General features: G+C 41.3%; 1 protein-coding gene and 1 long non-coding RNA gene across 3 annotated transcripts in view; one reads left to right on the forward strand and one right to left on the reverse strand.

Moving 5' to 3' along the window:
• LOC121016750 (uncharacterized) overlaps window positions 1–27,869 on the forward strand; it is a 182,025-nt gene that overhangs the window by 143,551 nt on the left and 10,605 nt on the right. The gene's annotated exons all lie outside the window — the stretch shown is intronic.
• Window positions 14,587–27,480, reverse strand: KBTBD8 (kelch repeat and BTB domain containing 8). Of its 2 annotated transcripts, XM_040454493.1 has the most exons (4): window positions 27,371–27,480; window positions 26,581–26,791; window positions 21,379–22,493; window positions 14,587–17,897 (listed from the first exon to the last, which is right to left on the reverse strand). In XM_040454493.1, exons 1-4 carry the CDS (start codon window positions 27,384–27,386, stop codon window positions 17,434–17,436), a joined length of 1,806 nt encoding a protein of 601 aa, XP_040310427.1. In that variant the 5' UTR covers window positions 27,387–27,480; the 3' UTR covers window positions 14,587–17,433. The 2 variants fall into 2 exon arrangements, with proteins under 2 accessions (XP_040310427.1, XP_040310428.1); XM_040454494.1 differs by lacking the exon at window positions 26,581–26,791 and having other exon boundaries at window positions 27,371–27,451.

The following is a 27,869-nucleotide window of genomic DNA, read 5'->3' on the forward strand; positions in this document are numbered from 1 at the left end:
GCTCTGTGCTCAGTATACACTCAAGAGTAAAAGCACACTGTCCCTGCCGTCAGGAGCTTCAGATCTGGGCAGGGACAGAGGAGGACCAGAGCGCCGAGAGGAGGCGCAGGGGTATAAAAGGACAATCAGGCAATCGTTAAAAAATGGAGTTAAATGCCTTCGGCCATACTGGTTAGGGAATGAGGTGTTCAGATTCATTAAATCATCTGGTGATTCCAAACGAATAACCAAGTTTTCAGAGTCAGCGTTTAAAACGGACAAAGCTGCGGCACAAGAGTCTTTACTGAGTTTCTTTCCAGGAGTCATTGTCATTCCGAACACCCAGCCCTGGCAAGACCACGCGGCCCCTTTCCTCTCTCGATGCTACGTTCCTCAGGACCTCTCTGCTCTTGGCTCTCCAGAAGGTCTCTCTTCCCTTTCCCGTGCCTCACATGGGGCCTCCCGGGCTTGGCTTTTCCCTCGCGCGTCCTTCTCTCAGTCCAGGCTCCTTCCAGGAGCCCAAGCTGATCAGTGCTTGGACGGCTGCCAAATCCACATCTTCGCTTGACCTGTCACCTTCATTCGGTTTCCTGCCTCCACGCCCATCCTGGCTGCTTGTCTGCACAAGCAATCTATACACCCTTATCCCACGGTCACTTGCAACGCGGCTCTTCCAAAAGTGAGCTCACCCTCTTCACATCCCACACCGGCTTCCTTTCCAACTGTCTGCACTCCTAACACCTCCAGCATTCTGGTTGTGAATATGGAACGCTTCCAGCCATCCTCCCGGGTCCCCATTCCCTGGGGCCTGGGAGGAACTCGATGTGTCCACTTTCACGTACAGCTAGGTCGGATCCCACACACGTCACAATTCCCTTTCAGTTTGTTTGTTTCCACAACACTAAAAACAGAGCAGTGACAGATGGCTGCCGTGCGGGCGATAGACTCCAAAAAGATAACGTATATAAAAGCATTTTGGAAAGTAGAAAGTTGCGCAAGAATAAGATGTCAGCCGGTGGCTCATAAACATTAAAATATTTTTTGCATGGGAGGCTGGTGTCATATACAAGTATGATAAATAGGATACACGGGCTTAAAATATAGAGTTTGTCATGCCGAACGACAAATCAAACTTGTGCAGCTCAGGACCCCATAAAACGTGGATAGTATTTTATTTTTGAAATAGTGAAATGTAGGTTTAAGAGAAAATCGTATCTCTTAGAAACCTTCAAGAAAGACATACATATATAGATGTACATATTTTGCTATATATCACATTTATGTATGACCGTAAAAGTATAGATCCACGTGCCCTATGCCTTCTCTTTGCCTACCCCCAGCTGTAGTGTGGCTTTATAAACCGTGGACTACAGCTGTCCCAGGGCTAAATCCCTGGGCGCATGCCCTACAACCTAGTGGAGAGATCCAAAACCATGAATGAAACCCATGAATCAGTGAAGGACCGGGGGCGGGTCTAGGTCATGGGTACTACCTCTCTAACCTCTCTGGTACAACACCACTATGTGAAAGGACTCGGGTCTTTGCCACCTTCCCGTCTGGCGCCCTCTGATTAGCCCATCCATTCTGGGTCCTGTCACTCCTGCCATCACCACACCCACCACATGCTTTCGCAAACACGGGACCTTCAGTACTTAACCACAAACCAGATGTTTTGGGTGAGAGGTGAGAACCGCAGCTGGCTCTGGGTAGAATTTCATCTGGCCTGTGGGGCAAAGTAGCAAGAAGTTGCAAAAACTTCCCACCTCACATTATGCTCTTGCACAAATGCGAGAGGCCCCCAAAAGTGTGTCCTTTTCCCTTTGTCTTCTTTCACTCTGCTGCTGTTTCTAGGGAGTTGTTTTTCATCATTCCAGACCCCTGCCTGTAGGTTTCTGCATGTTCGTGTCTCCATGGCTTTTATTACATGGCTTTTATTACATGCCGAACTCTCAAAGGGGGATGCTCTAGAAGGGGGATAGGTTATGACTTTTTGCATGGGTATTTCTCATCTCCTGTTTTTATCAGAAAGGTATTAAGTGCTCTGACTTTTTTTTTTTTTTTTTTTTTTAACTTGGTGGCTCCAGGCCTGCGTGTCTCAGAGTCTCCTCGCCTCCAGGCTTCCTGGGCCGGGTGCCCACACCCTTGCCCACCCACCCCCACTCACACCCTCCATATGCACCTCAATTCACAGCAGTGTGATTTCTGTCCCTAACACCCCGCTGAATCTGCTCTGTCATTTTCAGGCTTTAACCTGCCAGATCGAGGGGGCACCTGGGTGGCTCAGTCGGTTAAGTGTCTGACTTCAGCTCAGGTCATGATCTCACATTTCACGGGTTCGAGCCCCACATCGGGCTCTGTGCTGACAGCTCAGAGCCTGGAGCCTGCTTTGGATTCTGTGCCTCCCTCTCTGCTCCTCCCCTGCTCGCACTCTGTCCGTCTATCTCTCTGTCTGTCTCTCAAAATAAACAAACATTAAGGGGCGCCTGGGTGGCGCAGTCGGTTGAGCGTCCGACTTCAGCCAGGTCACGATCTCGCGGTCCGGGAGTTCGAGCCCCGCGTCGGGCTCTGGGCTGACGGCTCAGAGCCTGGAGCTTGTTTCCGATTCTGTGTCTCCCTCTCTCTCCGCCCCTCCCCCGTTCATGCTCTGTCTCTCTCTGTCCCAAAAATAAATAAACGTTGAAAAAAAAAATAAATAAACAAACATTAAAAAAAAATACTTTTGGGGCACCTGGGTGGCTCAGTCGGTTAAGCGTCCGACTTCAGCTCAGGTCACGATCTCGCGGTCTGTGAGTTCGAGCCCCGCGTCAGGCTCTGGGCTGACGGCTCAGAGCCCGGAGCCTGCTTCAGATTCCATGTCTCCTTCTCTCTCTGCCCATTCCCTGCTCACACTCTCTCTCTCTCTCTCTCAAAAATGAACATTAAAAAAAAATTTAATTCAGCTAAAACCAGCACCGTAGACGCCAGAATCCAGATTTCCATTGCTAACTTTGACCTAACTCGTGAGCTTAGCCCAATTGCCAGAGAGCATCCAGACTTCTCACCGTCTCAGATGCTCACTGCTGACATGGAAATTCTTTCCCGTGTTGTACAGGTTCTTCCTGGTGTATGATTTTTCTTTAAGTTTATTTTGATCTATTTTGAGGCAGAGAGAACAAGCAAGAGAGGGGCAGAGAGAGAGGGCTCTCGAGAGAGGGCAAGAGAGAGAATCCCAAGCAGGCTCCATGCCGTCAGCAAAGAAGCCCAACAAGGGGCTCCATCCCACAAACTGTGAGAACATGACCTGAGCCGAAATCCAGAGCTGGAGGCTTAACCAATCGACTGAGCCACCCAGGCACTCCCTGTGTATGATTTTTAAAACTTCACTTTGGCTGCCTGACTTATGGATAGATGCCAAACATCCTAATCTGACTGCTGGTGGGAGGTGCGGTGTTTTGACCTTGTCTCTTTATCGTGAAAGGATCTTTGGAATCAGTTTTCAAGAGGTGACCTACGTGACCCGAACTCTATTAGATCCTTATCTCTAAATGACAGCAGAGGACAAGATAAACTCAAAGGACAGGTCTTAAAAGCAAACAACGAGAAACCCTCATTTTTATTTTGCAGACAAAGGTTACAAGCTTGCTTTAAATACTATTGAAGCTCAAACCTTGAGAAATGCACAAGGCAGAAAGGAAAGTGAGATCTGTGTGACCAGAAAACTGTGAAAATTGCTTTCACTTGGGGATTATGGGCACAATGTCATTAACAGGAGTGCAAATGGCTTCCCTAGTCTTTAGTACATATGTCATATTAGCTATTAAGAAAATCTTGTTCTGCTGAAGCTACATTTTGAATATACCTGAAAGACTATAATATAATTATTAATAATACTAACAACAATGAACATTTATAGGGTGTTCATTATGTGCCGGGCTCTGTAATAACAGTTTGCCATGCTTACTCGATCCTCACAAAAAGTGTATTAGGTGGATTATTACTCCTATTTTATATACAAGAAAACTGAAGCTCTGAGAGGTTAAGAAATCTGCTCATATTCACCAAAAACACTATAATTTCTGTTCATCAGGCCAACAACAAAAAAATACTTCGAAAATCTATGAACATTTTTTATTTGTTAATATTTATGCTTAGTTTTGTTTTTCTTTTAATTTTCTTAATGTTTTTATTTATATTTGAGAGAGAGAGAGAGACAGAGTGCAAGTGGGGGAGGGGCACAGAGCAAGAGGAAGACACAGAATCTGAAGCAGGCTCCAGGCTCTGAGCCATCGGCACAGAGTCCGATGTGGGGCTCAAACTTACGAACTGTGAGGTCATGACCTGAGCTGAAGTCGGACACTTAATCAACTGAGCCACCCAGGTGCCCCTATACTCTTTTTTTTTTTTTTTTCACCAAATCATATAGTTGCGCGTATATTTGGGGAAGTGGAAAAGGAAGAAAAAGATCTATTAAATTCCATTTACTTTGAACAAACTAATCAATAGAAAATGTTCTGTGTATACATGATAAGGATAATTTAAAATGATTACATTTTAATGTTCAATTTAGTTTTCAAAGTAGGACTTTAAAAATCTCAAAATAGATTGATGATTTTAATTAAATCATATCATATAATTTTAATTAGGTCCTAGAAAACTGGGTTATTAGGTACTCGAGAGTCACTATTCACTGAACTATATGTTAAATAACACCATGACCATGTCAATTACAAACAAAAGATGCCTAAATAAGACTACGTGTATGAACATATTTTATAAGGTAAGACTATTTTACTTATTTTTTATTGTGAAATATATCATATATACATAAAAGAGGGCATAACGTATTTATGTAGGGACTAAAGAATAACTCATTCGGTTGACAAATATATATGAGAAGCTTTTTATAAACTTCCAGATTCAGCCCCGGAGTGTACAGAGCTTGGAAGTTGTCACTCACAAAACTTGCGGCAAGATAAAGCTGTTTTAGAAAGAGTATCAGTGACTTTTCTTGGACCCATCGGAGAAACTGTTTGCAGGGCAAACAGTCACCCTGAAATCTGGAGTACAGCTAAATCCAGACAGTTGCAGTCACCATTTGCTTACCTGGCCCAAAAGTCCCAAGAGCCATAGGAACACGTCAATGATAATTTCGATGAACTACTGAAGGCTGATTGTGGACTAGCGTGAGAGTGAAGAAGCCGTGGGAACTGCCATCTTAGGGGAGCCCCAAACTTTTGTGGGCTTTACCTACAGTCACCCCAGCAGTCTTATGGCAAAGATCTGAGAAAGGTTCCCCAGTGGCTCCAGCAGCAGGGGAGGGGTAATAATTGTGACATACACCCAGAGCCTTTTCCATAGCCTCTCCAGGGAAAAATACGTCGACAGAACTTGATAAACGCTGGAGGAAGAGTTAGCCTTCCTGTCTCACCTAAGGGAAAAAGGAATGTACATAGTCAATAGGGGTCAGAAACAGATTGGGAATGCCATAATGGGGAAAGGAAGATGATGCGAGGGAAAATAAAACACTATTCCGCTGGAAAAATAACTGTGAAGGTCACAGCTCTATGACACAAGCTCACTTAAAAGGCTTAGATTCAATTGGTGAACTTCATACTGCGGTCTTTCTCCAGTACCTATGCAACCACACCAACAAGCTTCCATATAATAAGAGCTGCAAGACGTCGACTTTCTCTGAGTAGAAGTACTCAGAGAAGACCAAAGGTAAGGGGGAGAGAAAACAAGGGTACTAGAGAAATTCAATGCCTCTAAGACCTTAAGTATAGCAATCATTTAACAAAGCCCAACTCCTAGCCATATTAACATAAATGTTCATGCTATAGGTCTATTTATCCTAGTTTTTTTTTTTTTTTCCTTTTTCTTTTTTTAAAAAGAAAGAGCCTGAGTAGGGGAGAGGGACAGAGGGGGAGAGAGAGCATCTCAAGCAGCCTCTGATGCGGGGCTCTATCTCATGACTCTGATGCATGATTTTTCTGTTCAGAATATATTTTTCATGCATTTTAGCATGTCGTAATTATTCACCGAAAGTCAGACATGATGTATCGAGTAATGTGAAGTAAGGTAATCGAGCTCCTAGGTGGTTCAGTTGGTCAAGCATCCGACTCTTGGTTTCGGCTCAAGTCATGATCTCAGAGTCATGAGATCAAGCCCCACGTTGGGCTCCATGCTGAACATGGAGCCTGCTTGGGATAGTCTCTCCCTCTCTCTCTGACTCTCTCCCCCACTCACACATTCTCTCTCTCTCAAAATAAACACTTTTTTAAAAAACCAATCACTTAAAAAGAAGCAACTCTAAGAGGTAAGAGATTTAATGAAAAGGGCAGACAACATACAGGCAAAGATCTCAGAAACTCCAAGCAGGAATCAGAAGGAAATATTAGAAGTCAAAAACACTATAGAAGAAATGAAAAATGTCTTTGTTGGAATTATCAGTAGACTGGATGTGGCTGAGGAAAGAATCAGTGAACTTAAATAGATGCCAGTAGAAATTTTGCAAATAGACATGAAAAGGAAAAAAAAAAAAATTAAAGACACAAAAATCCAAGAACTGTAGGATAATTATAAAAGGTATAATATATTCAAAATTGAAACACCAGGTAGAGAAGAAAGAGAGAAATGAGCAAAAGAAATATTTGCATGATGCTGAAAAGTTTTCACAATTAATAACAGACATCAAACTAGAGATCTGGGAAGTTCAGAGAACACCAAGCAGGATAAATACCGAAAGTTTCACCAAGGTATATCATATTTGAAGTTTCAAAGCCAAAGAGAAAAATTTTAAAGAAGCAACATGAAAAAAAAATATCCATCATTGGGCAGGAACAAGAATGAGAATTAGCTCATACTTCTCTTTGGAACCTATGCATATAACGAGAGAGTGGAATGAAATATTTAAAAGGTTGAAACCAAAACCCCACCAACCTAGAATTCTAAGTCTAGTAAACTTATCCTTAAAAATGAAGGAGACAGGGGCGCCTGGGTGGCGCAGTCGGTTAAGCGTCCGACTTCAGCCAGGTCACGATCTTGCGCTCCGTGAGTTCGAGCCCCGCGTCGGGCTCTGGGCTGATGGCTCAGAGCCTGGAGCCTGTTTCCGATTCTGTGTCTCCCTCTCTCTCTGGCCCTCCCCCATTCATGCTGTGTCTCTCTCTGTCCCAAAAATAAATAAATGTTGAAAAAAATGAAGGAGACATAGAGACCTTCCCAGACAAACAGAATCTAAAGCAATTTATGATTTGCACACCTGTCCTAAAAGCAATGTTAAAAGAAATTCTTCAGAAACTAGTAAAACGATATAGGTCAGAAACTTAGATCTACCGAAAGAAATTGTCAGAGAAGGATTAAATGAAAGCAAAATATTGTTCTTACATTAATTGATCTTAAGGATAACTGTTTAAAGTAAAAATAGCAATACCGTATTAAGTGACTAGAGCCTATGGATAAGTGAAATGAACAGTCAAATCCATAGGGCATGGAAGGGAGGAATTGGAAAGTCTATTGTAAGGTACTTGCACTATACAAAGCAGCATAGTGTTATTTAAAGATGAATTTGAATTAGTTAAAAAATGTGTATTGTAAATCTAGGGCAACCACTGGAAGAAAAAAATTCAAAGATGTATATGTGATGTGATAAGAGAAAAGCTCAAGCAGAATCATATAAAATGTTCAATTAAACCAGAGAAGGCATGGGCGACTGGGTGGCTCGGTCGGTTAAGCATCCGACTTCGGCTCAGGTCATGATCTCGTGGTTCGCGAGTTCGAGCCCTGCGTCAGGCTCTGTGCCCACAGCTCAGAGCCTGGAGCCTGCTTCTGATTCTGTGTCTCCCTCTCTCTCTGACCCTCCCCCGTTCATGTTCTGTCTCTCTCTGTCTCAAAAATAAACATTAAAAAAAAAAATTAAACCAGAGAAGGCAGAAAATAAATGAAAAAGAGAAAGGATAAAGACAACAAATAGAAAACAGTAAGAAATATGGTAGATATTAATCCAGCTGTATAATAAATTAAAAAATTTTCTTAAATGTTCTATTTATTTTTGAGACAGAGAGAGACAGAGCATGAGCGGGGGAGGGACAGAGAGAGAGGGAGACAGAATCCGAAGCAGGCTCCAATCCCCAAGCTGTCAGCACAAAGTCCGACGCGGGGCTCGAACTCAGGAACCAGGAGATCAGGACCTCAGCCGGAGTCGGAGGCTTAACCGAATGAGCCACCCAGGTGTCCCTGTATAATCAATTTAAATGTAAATGTCCTAACTATATCAATTAAAAGATAGATTCTCACAGTGGATATAAATAAAGAAAAAGCCCCAACTTTAAGTTATTTACAAGAAACCCACTTTAAGTATTAAGACTCAGATAGTTAAAAGAAATCGCTTGGAGAAAGTTACATCAAATTAACACTAAATGAAAACTGGAGTGGCCATATGAATTTAAGATAGAAAGCCTTCAGAACAAGGAAAACTATCAGGGATAAAAAGGGGCATTACATAATTATGAAAAGGGCCAGTTCTACAAGCAGACATGATCAAAATATTTTGTACTAAAGAAGGCAAAATATAACATATCAGAATTTGTGGGATACTACAAAAACATTGCTTAGAGGGAAATTTATAGCATCACATGCATCATATTAGAAAAAGAAGAAAGATTTAAAAGTAGTAACATAAGTTTCCATCTTAACTAAAAAATAACAATTAAAGCAAGCAGAAAAAAATAATAAAAATTAGAGCAGATGTTAATGAAATTAAAAATACAAAACAACAGAGAAAATTAATTAAAATCAAAATCTGGTTCTTTGAAGAGACCAATAAAAGTAATAAGCCTCTAGCTGGATTAGAAGGAAGGAAGGAAGGGAGGGAAGGAGGGAGGGAGAGAGGAAGGAAGGAAGGAAGGAAGGAAGGAAGGAAGGAAGGGGCAAGATACAAATTACCAGCATCAGGAATAAAAAGGGGTTAATCACTACTGATTCCCTGGACATTAGAAGAATAAAGGAATAAATACTATAAACCAATTGACGCTCAACTTTATATTGTAGATGAAATGAACCAATTTCTTGAAAAACTCAAAACTTAACGAAGAATATATAGTCTGAGTAACCAACCCAATAACTATTAAATAAATTGAATTAATAATTAGTAACTTTACAAAATTAAAGCATCGAGCCCAGATGGTTTCACTCATAAATTCTACAACACATTCAAGGTACAAATTATACCATCTCTCCACAATCTCTTCCAGACAATGGGATAAAAGTAAAATCTTCCTAACTCTTACTAAGACACCAGCATTACCCTAATCTTAAACACAGAGAAAAACATTACAAGAAAGAAAAACTACTGACTGATTTTTCTCATTAGCATAGAGTCAAAAACTCTCAACACAATTTAAGCAAATCAAACCCAACAATGTATAAAAACATACATCATAACCAAGTGGGGTTTATTCCAGATATGTAAGGCTAGTTCAACATTTGAAAAATCAGTGAATATAATCCACCATATCACAGGCTAAAGAAGTTAAGTATTATCATAGAAATTATAAAAAATGTGTAAAACAGCTTCATGAAAGTAGATGGGAGGGAGAGGTGTCGACCTGAATAACTCTAGAAATGAATGGAGTTAGTAAGTGTGAAGGCAAAAGGACTGTACTCTCACTGATAAAGTGACTTTCCATGGGAGTGTGGGTGAACAATCCCTACAGCACTCTATGTATATACTAGAACTGAATAATTAAGTAAATGGATGGTGGATGGTGGCAGCCGGGTTAAACTACGTACACGTTCTTACTTCCTTATCTAGTTGGCTGAGAGGTTCTAGAAACAATATCCCAGTAGCAACAAACGCACCTAACGCCCGCATCTCTAAGAACAACAACTGGAGATACTTGGGAAAATGGATTTGGGGGCTGGGGAAGGAAATATACAAGATGGGCCTGGAGCATCTTGCAGTGTCAAAAATAGACACCCCCCCCTTTTTTTTAAAAAATAAACCAAAAACATTTATTTTGATGGGAGTAGGTCAGAAGGGCACAGGCCCCAACTGAAGAGCTCCCGATGGCAAAGCTGTTAACAATTTGAAAATAAAGTATTAGTGGATTATAAGCCTAAGTATAAATTAAGTATTCATGAGCCCATACTGATATAAATGGATAAATAAATAGATTAGAGAGAAGAATCCCAAATAATTTATGTAGATGCCTCACCCCCAAGAGATGGCGAGTAACTCTGCTCTCCTTACGTGTGGGTTTCCCATAGCGACTTCTTTCCGAAGGGTACAGTATGGAATAGGGAGGGAATAACTTCACAGTGGGGAAACCTAAGAAACACTGTCCCAGCCAGGTGATCAAGGTTCACATCAACAGTGGTAAGTCAGATTGAGAGTATATACCCTTAATAAGCTGTGACAATGGTACTTTTCCTCTGTGGTCTTCCTCCCCACAATACGTAACCCCAGTCTAATCATGGAAAAGAAAAAAATCTGACAGATGCCAATTAAGGAGCATTCTACAAAACATCTGACCAGGAAGTACTCCTCAAAACTGCTGAAGTCATCAAAAACAAAGAAGGTCTCGGGCGCCTGGGTGGCTCAGTCAGGTAAGCGTCGGACTTCAGCTCAGGTCATGATCTCATGGTTCATGGGTTCAAGTCCCACATCAGGCTCTGTGCTGACAGCTCGGAGCCTGGCTCTTGCTTCAGATTTTCTCTCTCTCTCTCTCTCTCAAAAATAAAGTCTAAACAAATATTTTTAAAAAGTCTATCATATGCTAGACACTTTTCCAGGTCCTCCAGACACATTGCATAACAAACCAACTTGGTGCCTGTCCTCACGGAACTTACTGTTCGATGGGGAACCAAACAAAAAGTCATGGAAAGAGAACCACTTTGGATGGTGTGATCAAGCATGACAGGGCATTTATTTTAGCTAGGATTATCAGGGAAGATTTCTTTGAGACCTGAAAGATGAGAATGAAATAGTTATGCAAAGAACAGGTGAAGAGGAGTCTCCACGTACAGGAAACAATATGAACAAAGTTCGTAATATCGGGAGAGCCTTGAGGAATTGGAAGAATGGCCAGTGTCTTCACGTTGGGCTTTCGCAGAAGCCAGCCCTGAGCAAGTATTTGATTGCAGGTCCAAGGAAGGATTTGAGTGCCAGTAGTTGGTTCATTGAGGGGAGGTGGGATGTCCCAAGAGGCAATGGTAGGAGGGCGGGAAAGTGAAACAGGGAAGGTGTGATATCAAGCAGGTTACTTTCATGGTCAACTAGGCTTCATTTGCACTGAGGAACTCTAGGAGACAGTAAAGAACATGTGTCACGTATTCCACCTGTAGAAAGAAGCTGGGATTTTATCAACCAGTCCCAACAGGAATTGGGTGCAGTCTAGCCCTCCGGGGTGTTAACTCTGACACTGCCAGCCTGCCTTACAGTGGACCAGGCAGGGTCCAACCGCCAGCAAGAATGGGATTTCTATGCCACTCGGGGCCAGGCACAGACAAGGATCATAGCTGGAATCACTCAGGGATGGGGTTTTGTCAGGCAGGTATGGCGGTAGTAAAAAGAGACAAGGTAACTGAGCAAGTGTAAAATGACATTATTCTGAGTGAATCATGGAACTGAACTTGACTAAGTTCAGGAAAGGCCCCCAATAGGGACTAATGGATAGTAGAAAAAGCAGTGGGGTCCATGGGTTGGCATCTCAATGAAATCCCAAGCCTGGTAACAGGGTTCTTGAGCAAGAGAGTTTCAACAATAGAGGTGGTGGCTGTGAGATGTTTATTGCATATTTTTTGCCATTTTAATAATTTAAAATACATGATTGAAGAGTGGAAGTAAATATTGTGTCCTGGTTACCTAGTCACACTGGACTGTGCTCCCCCTCAGCAGTCATAAAACACTTCGCACTTTCACAGATGAAAATTGTGCCTTTATGGCCCAGCAAGTTAAATCTCTAAATGTTTACTTTGTGACTGTGCTTTTTCTTTTCTCTGAAATGCCAGCCATATTGATTCACCTGTAGGCGTGTGTGCAACAGCTTGCTTGTGTATACACACAGTATCTGGGCTAACACAGGTTACCAAAAGAGAAAGGAAAACCAGCAGACTCGTGAGCCAGAGACCCAACTTTCTAGGTTCTTGAATCTTCTACCAGAGAGATACAGGTAGTCAAAATCAAGTATGGAGAATGAGAATTAGGGACTCACTAGAACTGGCGTAGTTAATGCTTCCTCTCCATGTTTATGTTGAAAAGCACTTGAACTCTGTCTACCCAAGTTCTAAGTCAAGAAGTTTTAGTGTATCCTAGAAGCATAAATGGTGGGAAAATACTTTTCCCTCCACTCAAATCCATTATATAAAATGCCAGATTTCACTTCAAAAAGACTAAGCAGATGTCATTTACATCATTGCTCTGAAGATTTAGAGATACCAGATCACTTACTTTTTGTATTTGCAAAGAATTTTTCAATAAAAACCACTGGCGTACAAAACCAAGATTTTAAAATGGCAACTCATGGGCACTTGGGCGGCTCGGTCGGTTAAGTGTCCGACTTCGGCTCAGGTCACGATCTCGCAGTTCATGGGCTCGAGCCCCACATCATGCTCTGTGCTGCCAGCACAGAGCCCTCTTCAGATTCTGTCTCCTTCTCTCTCTGCCCCTCTCCCACTGTCTCTGTCTCTCTCTCTCTCAAAATAAACATTTTGAAACATTTAAAACATTAAAATTAACACGTTAAGTCATTTTAAGAACCAAAATAACAGTACTTCACAAGCCTTTACCTCTTGTTTTTCAACTTACTTGAGGGTCAGAACTCATAACAGGAGTATATTAGCATAATGATATAAAAATGGGATATCCAGGTGGGGTGACAAAGAGAAGGTATTTTCCCACCTCATCTATTCCCTCATTGATGATCAATCACAGTTAAAAATTACAGTGGATATTTTATGTAACAGTGTTGCCTTAGAAAGTTGCTACCCTCCTTCAGTTTTGTTTGGAACTAATGGAGCGTGTAGGAAATAGACTAAGGTCAAAGTGGAAATCTTTGTTCTAATCCCAGATGAACTCCTTATTAGTTAGATGACCTTCAGCAATTCACTTGATCTTTGTGTTTTCTATCTAATGTAATAGGATTGTAGGGGTCCTACCACATCTCAGAGTTCTCTAAGATTTAACTGAGAATTCATTTCTTTTTTTTACAAACACTCATTGATTGCCTAGGGGCACCTGGGTGGCTCAGTTAAGCATCTGACTTCAACTCAGGTCATGATCTCACGGCTCCTGAGTTTGAGCCCTGCGTTGGACTCTCTGCTGACGGCTCAGAGCCCAGAGCCTGCTTTGAATTCTGTGTTTCCCCCTCTCCCTGCCCCTCCCTGGCTCATGCTATGTCCCTCGAAAATAAGTACACATTAAAAAAAATTTTTTAAGAAAAACGTTAAAAAAAAAACCCACTCGTCGAGTGCCTAGTATATGCTAGACTCAGATCCGAGGTGCATAATGAATAAAATGAATTCCTTGCTTTCATGGAGCTTACATTTCAATGGGGGAAGACAGGTGGTATGGGTGAGTAGAGTTGGAAGCAAAGTGTTCTCTTTTCCATAATGTGAACAGGGAGGTCCTGTCTGGAATTTTAATAGAGGCTTGAGTAAAGTGGGTTGTCAGGGCTTCCCTGGCTAAAAACACAGCAAGGATAAAGGCAGTGATGTTGGAAGGGCTTGGCCTGTCTCAGGAATGGCAGTCTGTGTGGCTGGAATAGAGTGAGCTGGTGGGATGTTACCTGAGGTCCAAGAGGTGGGGTTGTGAGGTGTCGATCATGTAAGGAAGGAGTCTGGCTCTCATCAGAAAGGAGATGAGAAGTCATCTCCTGGAGGGGTTTGAGCAGAAGAGGGACGTAATCTGGCTACTGTGTGGAGAACAGAACAGATTACAACCAGTCCAGGGTGACAGAAGGCAGACCAGTTCAGGAGCAGTGCATTAAGGTGGACAAGGTAGGCTAGTTTAGACTACAGTGATAATGGTGTTAATGGTACCTGGTCAGAGTCTAGGTGTATGTGTGTATATATATATATTTTTATATATATATATATATACATACATTTTTAATGTTTTTATTTATTTTTGAGAGAGAGCGAGCGAGAGAGACAGCAGGGGAGGGGCAGTGAGAGAGGGAGGCACAGAATCCGAAGCAGGCTTTAGGCTCTAAGCTGTCAGCACACAGCCTGACATGGGGCTTGAACCCGCGAACCACAAGATCATGACCTGAGGCAAAGTCGGATGCTTCACCAGCTGAGCCACCCAGGCGCCCCAGAGGGTAGGTACATTTTGAAGGAAGAGGCGACAGAATTTGCTGATGGATTGGATGTGAGGTGTGTGACAGAGGAGTGGAATAACAAAAGTTCAGGCCAGAACAAATGCATCCAAGGTATTAATGACGCAAGCAAGCTTGCTTTGGAGTTTAAAGAGCATTATATAAGGTGATATGAACTAGTTCATTTTGTCTCAGAGGCCAAATATTTGAGAGATTAAAATCTTATTCCATTCTACTACGACAGAAGGTATTTCATGTTTTTCACCAAGTTTTAATTCTGTACAACTCCCTAGTCAGAGGTCCAGTTACAACAATGGTAGTTTTTAATCAGAAAAGGTTTTATTATAAGAAACAATGCCATCAGGTAAAAATGCAAAAAATTGTGCAATTATGGCAAAATGTTTAAAAATATCTACACATTTGCCCCCAAAGGACTACAGTACTTAACTACATACCTGAGCACTGAACATTGAATGCCATTTTAAACTGCTTCACGCCGGGAATCTGATTCCTTGCAGAGCACACCCTCTTTTCGTCATGCACCCATGAAATCAGCCTGATGCTTAAGCATCATCTTTGCAGGATAACAGAAAACAAAGATGGAAAATAAAGAATACGGTTCCTACTTTCCTATAACACAGTTACACCAAGTCCAGTTTCCAATGTGTAAAAAATACAGAGGAAAGTGCTACATACATTCTTCAAATGCAAAAACAAAGTTCAAGTGGGACTGGCATATGTTAGCCTAGATTTTAATTCTGTAGTCCCCATTGTGCCTTTTACTTTTATTCTCATCATCCTATGCAAATGTACCTTAAATATCTAAACACATACCCACACAAATTACTAATCTTAGTTTTCTAGGACCTCTTCTGAAATCATTTTAAAAGTGGCAAAATATCCCAGTTACATAATTTAAACAAATAGTTCTTCGTACAAAATTCAATATATATTCTACTCCTGTAGCAAATTCTAAGCCTTGGCTTTGACACACTATACTTAGATCACACCCCCGATATAAATTGTTATAGCAAAGGATCGACTGTTGTGCAGATGAACGGAATAAACCTACTGCAGAATTGACCGCAGTATATTGTACCCCTATATGTCACACAGCACGTGTAAATTGCTAACTCACTGTTCTATGTCATGTTTTCAAGTAACACATTGTTCTAAATAAATACAGAAGATTGTCAAGAAGCGGCAGGAAATCTTAAGGTATTCAACAAAGCTTCCAAAAATAAATTACATGAACATCTCTTGCAAAAGTTAGGGATTTTTGTTTTGTCCTCCCGTCTGCGATGCAACACTGTAAAGATGCTTCAAAACACTCACAGCAAAAGCCCCCAAACAGCATGTAGATAAAGGAAAACAGAAGAAAAACTAGAGAGAGAAAAAAACAAGTGGTCGACAAAGTTTATAAAGAGATTATAGACATACTATCAAGGCCAGTAAGAAACCACATATCCAACTTCCCCAAGACTTGATTTTAAAATGTTAATTCTATAAATGCTGTCCACTTTAAATTCTGCTTCAGAAAACGTTCCTTACTTGCAGAGGTCAAGGACAAGCCGTTTGGAAAGTTTCTGAAAAACGAGGTATGTGAGGCAAAGAGGCAATGTTTCAAATTTGTTTCACAGTATCACATGACAATTTGTGCAAGAGTTTCTAACACAAACCATGCCAGTTTGTTTTCCTTAAGAGAATCAAAATATTCTACTTGAGGACAGACTCCGGGCTATCCATCTACTTTTTATCAGTTATTCTAGGCATAGTAAAAAACAAGTCACTGATCCAAATATCCACCTTAGGTATGACCAATGAGTTGGTTTGTCCTTTATGTTAATAACTAACTGACTGTTAGAAATTCATCCGTTCAATATGAAAAGAGATTTAGTACCTATAATGCTATGGTTCTACTCACTCACCCTTTTCCTTCTCAGTCACCTTCAGCCAGAACAAGGTTTGCAATGTAAAAATATACATTACTATTAAGTGCAAAAATGAAAAAAAAAAAAAAGTGAGGTTTTAATGGTCACATGTAACTTAAAAGCCATTAAATTAGACCACCAAAGGAGTTCCATGTTTCTGGAAAACGAAAATGTAAAAGCAGGTGTAAAACTTCACATTGTGCTCTGTGCAGAAGAGAAATAAGTTAACTTTCACTGTACCGATAATGAAGGGACAGGTGGGGGATGGAAAAGGAGGTCAGGCAACAAAATGGCCCGTGTTAGTGCAAACTGAGAGTAATGTTCTCACTATTCCGAGTCCGGTTAGATATCTTGCTGTCATGCAGTCAGAGAATCCCGTGAAACCACAAGAGTTCAACAGGGAAAGTACGATGCCACAAAACTAACAGGCCAATTTGAAAGGTAAGCATAGGCTCAGACAGTTTAAACCTGTCTAGGTATACACATGAATTCACTTACACCAGCACCAGCCACCTGTGAATTTAAGCCCTTTTCGGGATTTGTAAATAATGAGACAGTGTGAGCACACGAAAAAGTTATCAACAAAAAAACTACTAAAAACTTAGCTTAACTTAAACTTCCGTGGGAAACAGGAAACAATCAGACGAAAAGCTCTAAGACGTATTTGTTTTCCTTCAGCCTACTCTAATAACATATTTAAATCTCAGTACACTTGAAAACAGTACACAGATGTGTGTGTGTGTGTATGTATATACATATATATATATACATACTAAGAATGAGGGTCTAAGTTAGTGCTTCTCTGTGTTGGAGAGGTCACAGCTAAAGTCCTAGTGATATTGCCTCAAATTTTTACCCGTATTTAAAATAAAAAGTCACATCAAACTAGTTTGGATGTCTCTGACCAATAATACCCTAACTGCTCTTAAAAGAGTGCATAGTTGTTGATTCATCTGGTGTCTCAGTGACGAATTATCACAAAATTCTAGAACGAAAAGGATTACTTTTATACCAGAAAAAAAAAAAATGCTGATAATTGCACTTTGTCACCTTTTGCTTAATGAAATGAAAACATCACAAGGATGAAAGGAAATCCCTCCTACACCATAATCTTTAAGAGCACCCATTGCCATATATAAACTCTCTCAGCTTCTTCAATACTGACAGCACTTCTTGTATCATTGTTACCCCAAGCCCAAGATGCCAGTGAGCTCACTAAGGCCTGCTACTCATTAAAGTACTTTCTGAAGACACTGAGGATAGAGTTTAGCAACAGCACATTCAAAATGCCGGCCAAGGTCCCAGAGCCGATCTGGGGTCTCGTACACTTTCATCCACTGGTCAGTGACGTCGTCATATTGGTAAAGGGAATTTTTCCTGCTGGTTCTGAAGACATGTTCTTCAACGGTCACTTGGGTAGCTCGAACAAACAAATGGAGTTTATTCTGGAAAAGTACCAGTTTAAGGTACGGATTTATGGACTCATCACATGGAAAGTCCTTCTTCCGAGTCCATTTATTGAGCTCAATATCATAGGCTTCTACAGTGAACATACGTTGATGATTTCCACAGGTTCCAGCTATGTAGTAGATAGAGTCCTTGTATACAGCTGCTAAGCCCTGGATTCTAGGCACAGTCATGGGGGTTAAAAAGCCCCAGTAGTCTTTTTGAGGCTCATAGAAGAGGAAAAATTCTCCTAAAAAAACAGAAAGAAAAACAAGAATATATATATATATATATATTTACATGTGTCTTTTTGGTTATATGTTGAAGGGCCTAATTTTCTAAATATTTCACTTTCTAAAAGATTTCTTGTATAATCTCCAGAGATACATTATATAGTATAAAATAGTTTGAAATGTCTTCATTCCATTGCAGAACATAACACGTAATATTATAGTCAACGTGAATTGGGGAGGGGTTCGAAATAGGGAGGGAGAAGGAGTTACTTTGACTTGAAGACAGAATAAGAATGGAGAGCTTGGCTCCATTTATTCTACCCAATGGTATATTTCAGAAAATTTATTTTAAGCCAGCTCTAAAAAAGCATAATTACTAATGGTTAGCCAGTACGATCAGAGTATGTATACAGCTTCATCATGAACAAACCACTATAAATTTATGTGCTAATTATTTAACTAGAAGGCAGCACACGGAATTGTTCAGATGTGTGTCTACAGGCCATGGATATGTTTACTTTAGCACTGCCGTAATGCAAAGACAAATACTTAAGAGAAAAAAACATGGCTTTAACAGGATAGAAAACATACATTTCATGGAGTTGAATGTGGGTCACTTTTAATTCTATTTTGATGACAAAAGGGTGTGCGGAGACAGACTGCCAATATAAAAATGTCCGCATGAATTTAACTAGCGAAGATTTACAAGAGTTTGGCTGACTATAACATTTGTATAAAATCCTTGATTTAAAAATCTGGACCCTTTATGGACAGATTATATGATACTCCAATAGCCACACATAGTACAGCATAAGCTTCTGACTATTTATGTCAACTTTATTTATATAAAGAGGCTTTGTTTAGATTAGAAATACCTACTTCTAAATTGAGCTTCCCCTTGAAAACTGAACTAGATTTACTCTTATCTACAGATTTAATGGACTACTCAGTAGTAGTGACACTATAATTTCCATTTTTCTTAGAGGAGCTTCTTAAACTACCACCTTTTGGTTGCACATCACCTACCCTCACTGACTTTTAACAGAATTCTTCTTTAATTTTTTTTTCTTTTTTTCATGTTTATTTATTTTTGAGACAGAGAGAGACAGAGCATGAACGGGGGAGGGTCAGAGAGAGAGGGAGACACAGAATCCCAAACAGGCTCCAGCCTCTGAGCTGTCAGCACAGAGCCCGACGCGGGGCTCGAACCCACGGACCGGGAGATCGTGACCTGAGCCGAAGTCGGACACTTAACCGAATGAGCCACCCAGGCGCCCCTTAACAGGATTCTTTTTTTTTTTTAATTTTTTTTTCAACGTTTATTTATTTTTGGGACAGAGAGAGACAGAGCATGAACAGGGGAGGGGCAGAGAGAGAGAGGGAGACACAGAATCGGAAACAGGCTCCAGGCTCTGAGCCGTCAGCCCAGAGCCCGACGCAGGGCTCGAACTCACGGACCGCGAGATCGTGACCTGGCTGAAGTCGGACGCTTAACCGACTGCGCCACCCAGGCGCCCCAAGGATTCTTAATAAAGACAATAGAAATGAAAACTTTCTGGGGCGCCTGGGTGGCTCAGTCAGTAAAGCCTCTGACTTTGGCTCAGGTCATGACCTCATGATCTCCCTCTCAGCCCGGAGCCCACTTCAGATCCTCTCTCTGCCCCACCTTTGCTCAAACTCTCTCTCTCAAAAATAAACAAACATGTTTAAAAAAAGAAAAGAAAAATTAAAACTAATGTGTACTACCTCTCTCCAATTTTTTGTTTTTTGTTTTTTTTTTTTGAGAGAGAGAGACAGCATAAGAAGGGGAGGGCCAGAGAGAGAGGGAGAGATAGAATCCCAAGCAGGCTCCGGGCTGTCAGCAAAAGCCTGATGCAGGGCTCAAACTCATGAACCGTGAGATTGTGACCTGAGCCAAAATCAGAGTCAGATGCCTAACTACTGAGCCACCCAGACACCCACTACAAATTTCTTATAAAAAGGAAAGAGGACAAACAAAGTAAATTTTTAAAACCTAAAGTCCTCTTTAAAAGCTTAACCAGTGAAAGGCAATTAAGAAAACTTTTAGAGTCTCAGATTCCTCTTACATAAAACATAATCTCAGGTTAAACAATGTTCATTCCAGCCCTGAAAATTCTATTAATTCATTATTACTTTGCTTTAGTATTTACATTAATACATAACCTTTACCTTACAACTGGGAATCTCTTAATTAATTATATCTCTACCAACTAACTGGTTAGCCAGCAAGACCAAAATATATGTAGAGACATCTTCATCATATTGGAGGATATAACCTATGCAACCATACTGGACAGATTATGTATCCATTGTTATATTCCATTATTCAGCAAGACCAATAAACCTATCCATGCCCATGTTCCTATTTAACTAAAATAAGATACTAGTTAGTTAATACTCCTTTTGGAGAATTAAAATGATATTGAAGTTTAAACAAATGGGTTCAGGCATTTTGTGTCAAATAAGGATGACAAGCAAAGAATATATTTTTTTAATGGTGTGACAGCGAAAAAAATCTTATGTACCTATACAGAATCATCCCTTTTTTCTTATTTTATTAAAGTAATAGTGTGAGGAAAACATGTATAAGCAATTAAGAAACACAGGAAGAGGAATAAAGATGTTGGTAGTATCATCATCGCATTCAACATCCAAGCGACTAAAATGTCTACGAAACCGAACACAGGGAAAACATTATTTATCACCAATTAGAACCTTCAATAAATTATCTTATTTCTACTCACTTGGTCATTCTTTCTACTACTGCTGCTGCTACATCATCTTTCCCAGAGTCCTAGCCTTCAGTAGTTCAAACAAAAAAAATGTTTAAAGCTAAGTAGATTTGATAGTCCCTCTTCATCTGTAATAGCAAACGCAAGAAAAAGTGGCATCCCAAGTTTTTCACTGAAAAAGCTTAAAAACTTATTTTGAAAGGTATCACACACTGCGGTGAAATTAAAATCTAAAGACTGCAATTCCAAACTCTTTATAATTCCGTTTCATGACCGTGGCAATCCTAAGGTTGATCACAAAATTCTTTGTTCTTTTTTCTCTTTCAAACTAATCCACTAAGTTCCATAACAAGTAGTTGCTACCTCTCTTGATTATGTATTATGGAAGAGTAAAAAGACATGTATCAGACTTGCTCTCTGAAAGTCTTAAAAACGGCTCTGAAATAGTTTTCCCCAGAAGGCCAAACTAATACTTATCAGATTATGTTTTGAAAAATACTTATTCTGCGTGATGTCAAAACACAGTAAGAACATAAAAACTTACAGGCTCATTTAAAGATGCCTGCCTTTGTGGATTCAAAAGCTGATGGTCTTTAAACATCCTTTCTAGAATAGACTGTTCCCACCAACAGATTACGGTAAGAAGCCAGAGGAAGTCCCCAGTGAACAAGAACAAGCACCTGTTTTAACAGAAGCAGGTTATTCTGCTACCCTCTCATGGAGAATAAACCACTCAGGCACCTACCCTGTAAGACATAGATCTTCTCTTTGTACTCCACAGCATTATGAAACTCCATGGCAACAGGCATCGCACAAACGCTGGTCCAACAATTCTCTCTGCTATCGTAGCACTCCACGGATTTTAGGGAGTTTCTCCCATCACCTTCGTAAACACGACCTCCAATTGCATACATCTTACCACAGCAATACACCAGTTTGCAGCCTATTCTCGCTCGCAGCAGGGGGGGCTTGGAGAGCCACCTGTTGGTGGAATGGTCATACATCCAGAAATCATTTTCTGCCTTATGGTCGATGGAGACCTCGCTGCTGCTCGGCCTGTACCCTCCTGCAATGTAAATGTCATTGTCTGGTGATACGAGAATCCCCACTTCTCTTAGATCATTTGGTGGTTTGCATAGTTTAAACACTCTTCCTGTGACTGTATCTAGACAAGGCACTGTTTGCTTCTTTCCTGAGTGTTTGTGGGCAGCATCAAAACATATGATCATTTCGGAGGCAGTCATTCCAAGTCTCTGTGTGCAGCCATTGGTACTGGATGGGCCCTTTTCTACATAGCTTTTGGCTATAGCCTGTGCAAACTGAGGTGGAATTTTCTCTATAAAGGCATCCTCCATCAGAGGAAAACGTATGCATTTGGCAAAAATTTCTGGAAGGTGCCCTTCTCTTTCATCCTGTTCATGTTCAAACCACCTTACGATGCTTTCATAAACATGCTCTTCTCGGTCTACGTTTAAATCATCACTGTCTAATATACTTATCAGTTGGTCTTTTGTCAGCTGGAGAAACTCTTGTTCTTTGGTGACACACAGAAACTTCTTACGAATGTATTCTTTTGATCGATCTCCGAGTTCCTGATGACCATAATGATCAGCAAAGATGAAGACCCCAATAGAATTCTGCGGGTCCAAATGACTGATCATATACTTAGCACATTGGTCCTGGATGGAAGGAATCTGGAAGATGCTAGCTGCAGTGAACAAGGCTTGAACATTGGCCTCTGTCAGAACAACTCTGGAGGTGTAGGCATAGTTCAACACTAAATCCATGGATTCAGCTTCAACACCAACTATTCGAACTTCTTTTTGAGTACTTTCTGTAAGGCCGCTAGTGAACATGGATCTAGGAAGGAAAGAGTGGTTAATAGTATATCTGCACTCCATATAAAAAATTATGGTGGCAAATTTTTGGAGGTGTACAGTTACCACAGAGATAACCTTTGTAATGGAAAAAAATTTCCTAATGTGTTTCCTGATATTCCGAATGGGGGTAAAAGTTGATCATCTAGCATAAGGATTTAGCCTGCTTAATCTCGAAAATCCTACTCTGAGGAGGGCCAGTCCCCTTTATGCCAACTCTGAGAAAAAGAATATACCTAAATAAAGCACACCGAAAGATGCCATGAAATATTCCAGGACACCTTACTTTCCTTGGAGTCCCTAGCGAACCTTCTTATCAGTTGCCTTAGGGACTTGAGATCTTAACTCACCAGACCAGTAAGAAAATTTAAGAATGCATGGAGGGTGTCAATGTAAGACACTGGCATATATAGACTGATTAAACTTTTCATGTCTCAGTGGAAATGTACAAGGCAACTTGTCCCCAAAATAGATCTTTAAAAATTTCATCTCAGAAAAACAGGATGTTCTTCAGACGTTCATATTCTCTACCTACTCCCTTTATCTTTTGCATGCTTCCTTCATCATTGTAAGGAATATAAAGAACATCACTTCACTTTTCCTTCGACAGTGTGAAAACCTTTGCTTAAAGAAATATACTCAGTTTTCTCAAAGGTACCATATTTTACCCAGGTATATCTGAATATAAATAGATTATAGTAGGCTCAATATAATATGTACTTTTTTTTTTTAACGTTTATTTATTTTTGAGACAGAGAGAGACAGAGCATGAGCAGGGGAGGGGCAGAGAGAGAGGGAGACACAGAATCTGAAACAGGCTCCAGGCTCTGAGCTGTCAGCACAGAGCCCGACATAGGGCTCAAACTCATGGACTGTGAAATCATGACCTGAGCCGAAGTCGGACGCTTAACCGACTGAGTCACCCAGTGCCCCATGATACGTACTTCTAAAGAGAGTTTAAGAATTAATTCTTTGGAGATGACGGTTTTGAAAATCCCAAGCTTTTGCCTTTGAAAGCAGACTTTCTTATTTACTTCCTTACCTACTTACTTACTTATTTATTTATTTATCTACTTATTGTAAATATCTGCATTTGTGGGCTCTTCTTGGCCAAAATATTAAGTAGCCAAAAGTCTGACTCTGTATTTAAGTGTTATTAGTCGTGTATACACATCATTTGCCTTTTTTTTCCCCTCCTTTAAGGCTTCTTCCTGGACTGCTGTTAAAATTAAATACAAAAATCAAATCAAGGTTCTTTGAAAAAGATTTAAAGAAAAGGGCTGTTTGCCCTTGGGTGCTTAATAGATGTCTATTGAAGAAATCAACCTAACATTTGTGATAAAGTTGTTGATACAGTTCTAGGCCCTTCTCATTTTACAATGCTAGGTTGTAAAAAAAAAATATCCTTAACTAGTTAATTTTAAGATACAATGAGAAACCCTGGGTATATACCTGGGTACAAGGACCCAGCTTGCTGCCTGGGTTCACCACCTCTGAGTCCTATTTTGGCTTCTACAATGTAAATCTTAAGTTTAAGATCAAATGGGCTTTTTTTTTTTTCATGAGTGAAAACTAGATGTCCCAATGTAGGAGCTGGTTTTCCAGTTCAGGTGCTGAAACACCCAGCTACACAGCTCCCAATTAAAAAGAAAAATAAAGCCTTTCATTAGGCAAAGATTAACTCCCAAAGGAGAACATTACCACATACCCCCTTTATCATGGGAACTCTGCTGACTTGAATAGGCTGGCCTCACACACAGGAGCAGCGTGATACCTGATGGGTTCTCTGTTCTACTGGGTTCTTTCTGGAAATGCCACACAAAGATGGAGCATTTCCTCACACAAAATCCGGAGCAGCAGAAAGTTTCTAATGATCATGCAAATTTTAATTCTGACAGGTCCCTGGGATCGTGACACAACCATGCCAGATTTCAAGCTATTCTCATTTTTCCACCAGTGATGCAAGACTTAGAAACTATTAAGTATGTCGTCCTCGATTTCACATAAGGAGCAGCACCAGTGCCAAGAAATTTCTGTACAAATAGCTCTTGCAAGCGATAAGAACCTAATCCTTAAGTTTTCTAGCCAAATACCTTCATCTGAATTCACCTCTCTTATGCTTAGAAACTTTTCCAAGCATTTCCTTAATTTCTTATAATTAAGAAAATCTACTATAGCATATTTCTTTTAAGGTGATTAGTCCAAGTCTTCAGAACTAATTTTAATTAAGTATAAAATTTAAATGATACAAGCCAGAGTATAAAATTTCAGTATAAAATATAGACATTTTCACTTTCAAGTTTCAGTTTTTTTTAACTATCCAAATTTAACATACAATAGAAATTTCTGAAAGGCAACTTCAAAGAGGACCCACTCCTGTTTGTTAAAAGTCATGATAGTGACTAAAAAGCTTGGCTCTAGAATCAAATCCAGCCTCTGCCACTTAGTAGCTAGATGACTTGGGCAGTTCATTTAACCTCCCCGAATCTCAGTTTTTCACATTTAAAATGGAAATAACTGTACAGAGACAGGACTGTAAAGACATAAAAAACAATGTAGGTAAAGTAAGCTTAGCCCAGAATTTGATCAGTAGTAACCGGGCCATATATTTAAATCCATGGATGAACGAACCATGTCTAACGGAGAGTCCGGACAAGCAAATCTCCCCAGGCAGTTTCCATTACCAGGCCCAACTTCCTACCTTCTGTGCATATCAGTTTCTTCTTTTTTCCTTCCAGCTCACTGCCTCATGATGGTTAATACTTAACAGTCCAATGACCTATCCCTAGGCAAGTCTTAATGGTTACATCATAAGCATCAGGCTATGAAGCGACTATATTTAACCCAGTATTCTGAGAAAGAGGAACCAGAAACTACGGTCTGGAACGCTACACTGAAAAGCACCCTGAAAAAGAAAAACAGCACTTTTAGACCGTAGTTGAGAAAATTAGTTCACTGTCTTTCAGACACTATTAGTGAACACTGAAAGGCTTAAAAAAATGAGCACTTGAAACCAAGGAAGTTAAACTCAAGCAGGATACTGTATCAGTGATCTTGTCTTAAAGTAGGAAATTCTTTGTTAGATCCAGGTTTTAAAACTGTACTGCTGGGCGCCTGGGTGGCGCAGTCGGTTAAGCGTCCGACTTCAGCCAGGTCACGATCTCGCGGTCCGTGAGTTCGAGCCCCGCGTCAGGCTCTGGGCTGATGGCTCAGAGCCTGGAGCCTGTTTCCGATTCTGTGTCTCCCTCTCTCTCTGCCCCTCCCCCGTTCATGCTCTGTCTCTCTCTGTCCCAAAAATAAATAAACGTTGAAAAAAAATTAAAAAAAAAAAAAAACACTGTACTGCTGTAGCTTTTTGATACCCAAAGAAGAATGCAATGAAAATGAAAACTTCACTTAAAAACACTTCTGGAAATCTTGGAAACGATCATGAGTCTGGAGCCTAAGATAACGCAGAAACTGTATTTCATTCATTTTATTTCATTGCTTTGACCCCTGTGGCGTTAAAACAAACTACCGAATGGTAATTTGTTTCCCAAGTTACGCGCTAGTAAGTTTTAAATTCTAAGAGTTACAGGCACCGGAGAAATATGTGTCATGGTTGGAGTTTTGGAACAAATACTAGATCAGCACTGTCCACCCAAACTTTTATCTGGGTTATACAACTGGCAGCTCCTACCTCCACGTGGCTACTGAGCACTTGAAATGTGGTTAGTTTGCCTGAGGCACTGAATTTTTTATTTTATTTAATTTAAAACAACGACGTTTAAAGAGCTGCCTGTGGCCTGTGGCGGCCATGCTGAGCAGCCCAATTCTAGATTTTGTAGTTATTTGCCAGAAACAAACAAAAATATATTCACTCCCTTAAAAACCAACCACCTGAATTCTAGAAGAATCCATCAAGTCAAAAACAAGGGCTTAATAAAATAGGGCCTGTTACTTATTTTAAGGAAACAAACTCGCGGGTTTCATTTCATCGTCTCACCTCCGTTTTATAATCAAGTGGGCAATACTGAGGGACAAAGGGAACTCCGTGCGGACATCGACAGAAGTTTCTACCATCATCATACCTGAAGTAAGGGCTGATTGCAGCAAGAACGTTTCTATGACAGGAAAATGTTTTCCCGTGATCCACTTCCACTACAATGTCTGTCAACTGTCCTTCATCGTACATTGTTTTGAGTTGCTTAAGAATACTGCACGCATGGAAGGGGTCCATGGCATCATTGGCTGTGTCTGAAGATGGAATCCCATTCGGTGTTGGGGAAGACTTACTTAAATCTAGGAGAAAAATCGTACAACCACAAGAAGTTCCGAGCCAGTTACGGCGTTCACGCTCCCCCCGCCCCTAGAAAAATACATATTATGTGTAGAGACATACACCATCAAAAGGGACCGCGGGGTAGGATCTGGGAGAGAGAGAGAGAGGGCTGCGATGCAAGTTCAAGCACCAGCCTGTTCCTCCGGGAGCCCGGCGAGCCCGAAGCCCCGTGCTCGCCGAGGGACTGTGCCGGCAGAACAGTCTCGGCGTCTGCGGCGACTCCGCCGAGAGCCAGAACGTCCCAGTCGAGAGCGGAGGGCAGCAGCCTCACGAGGGAAGCTCGATGGATGGCGGCCGCCAGTGCCCCCTCAACCGCCTGATGAACGCGTCGGGGTGGCGGCGGGTACCCGGCCTCCCCATCGCTGCCCAGCCGGACCGCCCACCGCCCTCCACGCCATCCATCCTCCCTCCCCTCATCCCTCTCCACCTCCCCATCCTTCCCTCCGGCTCCTCGTCGCCACCTCCTCAGCTCGCAGTCTAAGCCTGGACCCTGGCCCACCTCCCCCCTAACACACCTCCCTAGCCACCACTCGACCCACCTGCCGACGCGGCCATTTCTCTACGGGGCCCGGCTCCAGCTATTTAAAGAGGAAATGTCATTTCGCTTCTCTCGCTCCCGGGTTCCGGCTCTTCTTAGCTTCACCTGGCCAATGGGGTGGCCTATGCATCCGGCTCCGCCCCCAGTCTCCGAGTTCCATGCTCCGATTGGCCATGAAGTGCGCAAGGCGCTTCGGGGAATGTAGTTTTATTGCCCCCGCTCCCGCGTGGTCCGAGTAGGGCGGAGGCTCAGGCCGGTGATTCCTATTGGCTGGTTCTGGCGGAGGTGGAGAGCTGGGAACCCGCCAGCCTGTGTCTGTGGGGCGTGCAGAGCCTGCCGGGAGAGGTAGTCTTCTGGCTGAGGAGAGCTGTCATTCTGAGGGGCTGGGGTAAGGAAAGCTCTTGAAGTGCAAATTTCCCCCATTTTAGGCCCCTCTCCAGGCCCCGGCTCTTTTTTTTTTTTTTTTTTTTTTTTTCACCTTTTTTCTTCATTCCCTAAAC

Source organism: Herpailurus yagouaroundi, unplaced genomic scaffold, assembly GCF_014898765.1.
Source record: "Herpailurus yagouaroundi ecotype Mexico unplaced genomic scaffold, PumYag 213, whole genome shotgun sequence".
Classification (NCBI taxonomy): Eukaryota; Metazoa; Chordata; class Mammalia; order Carnivora; family Felidae; genus Herpailurus; species Herpailurus yagouaroundi.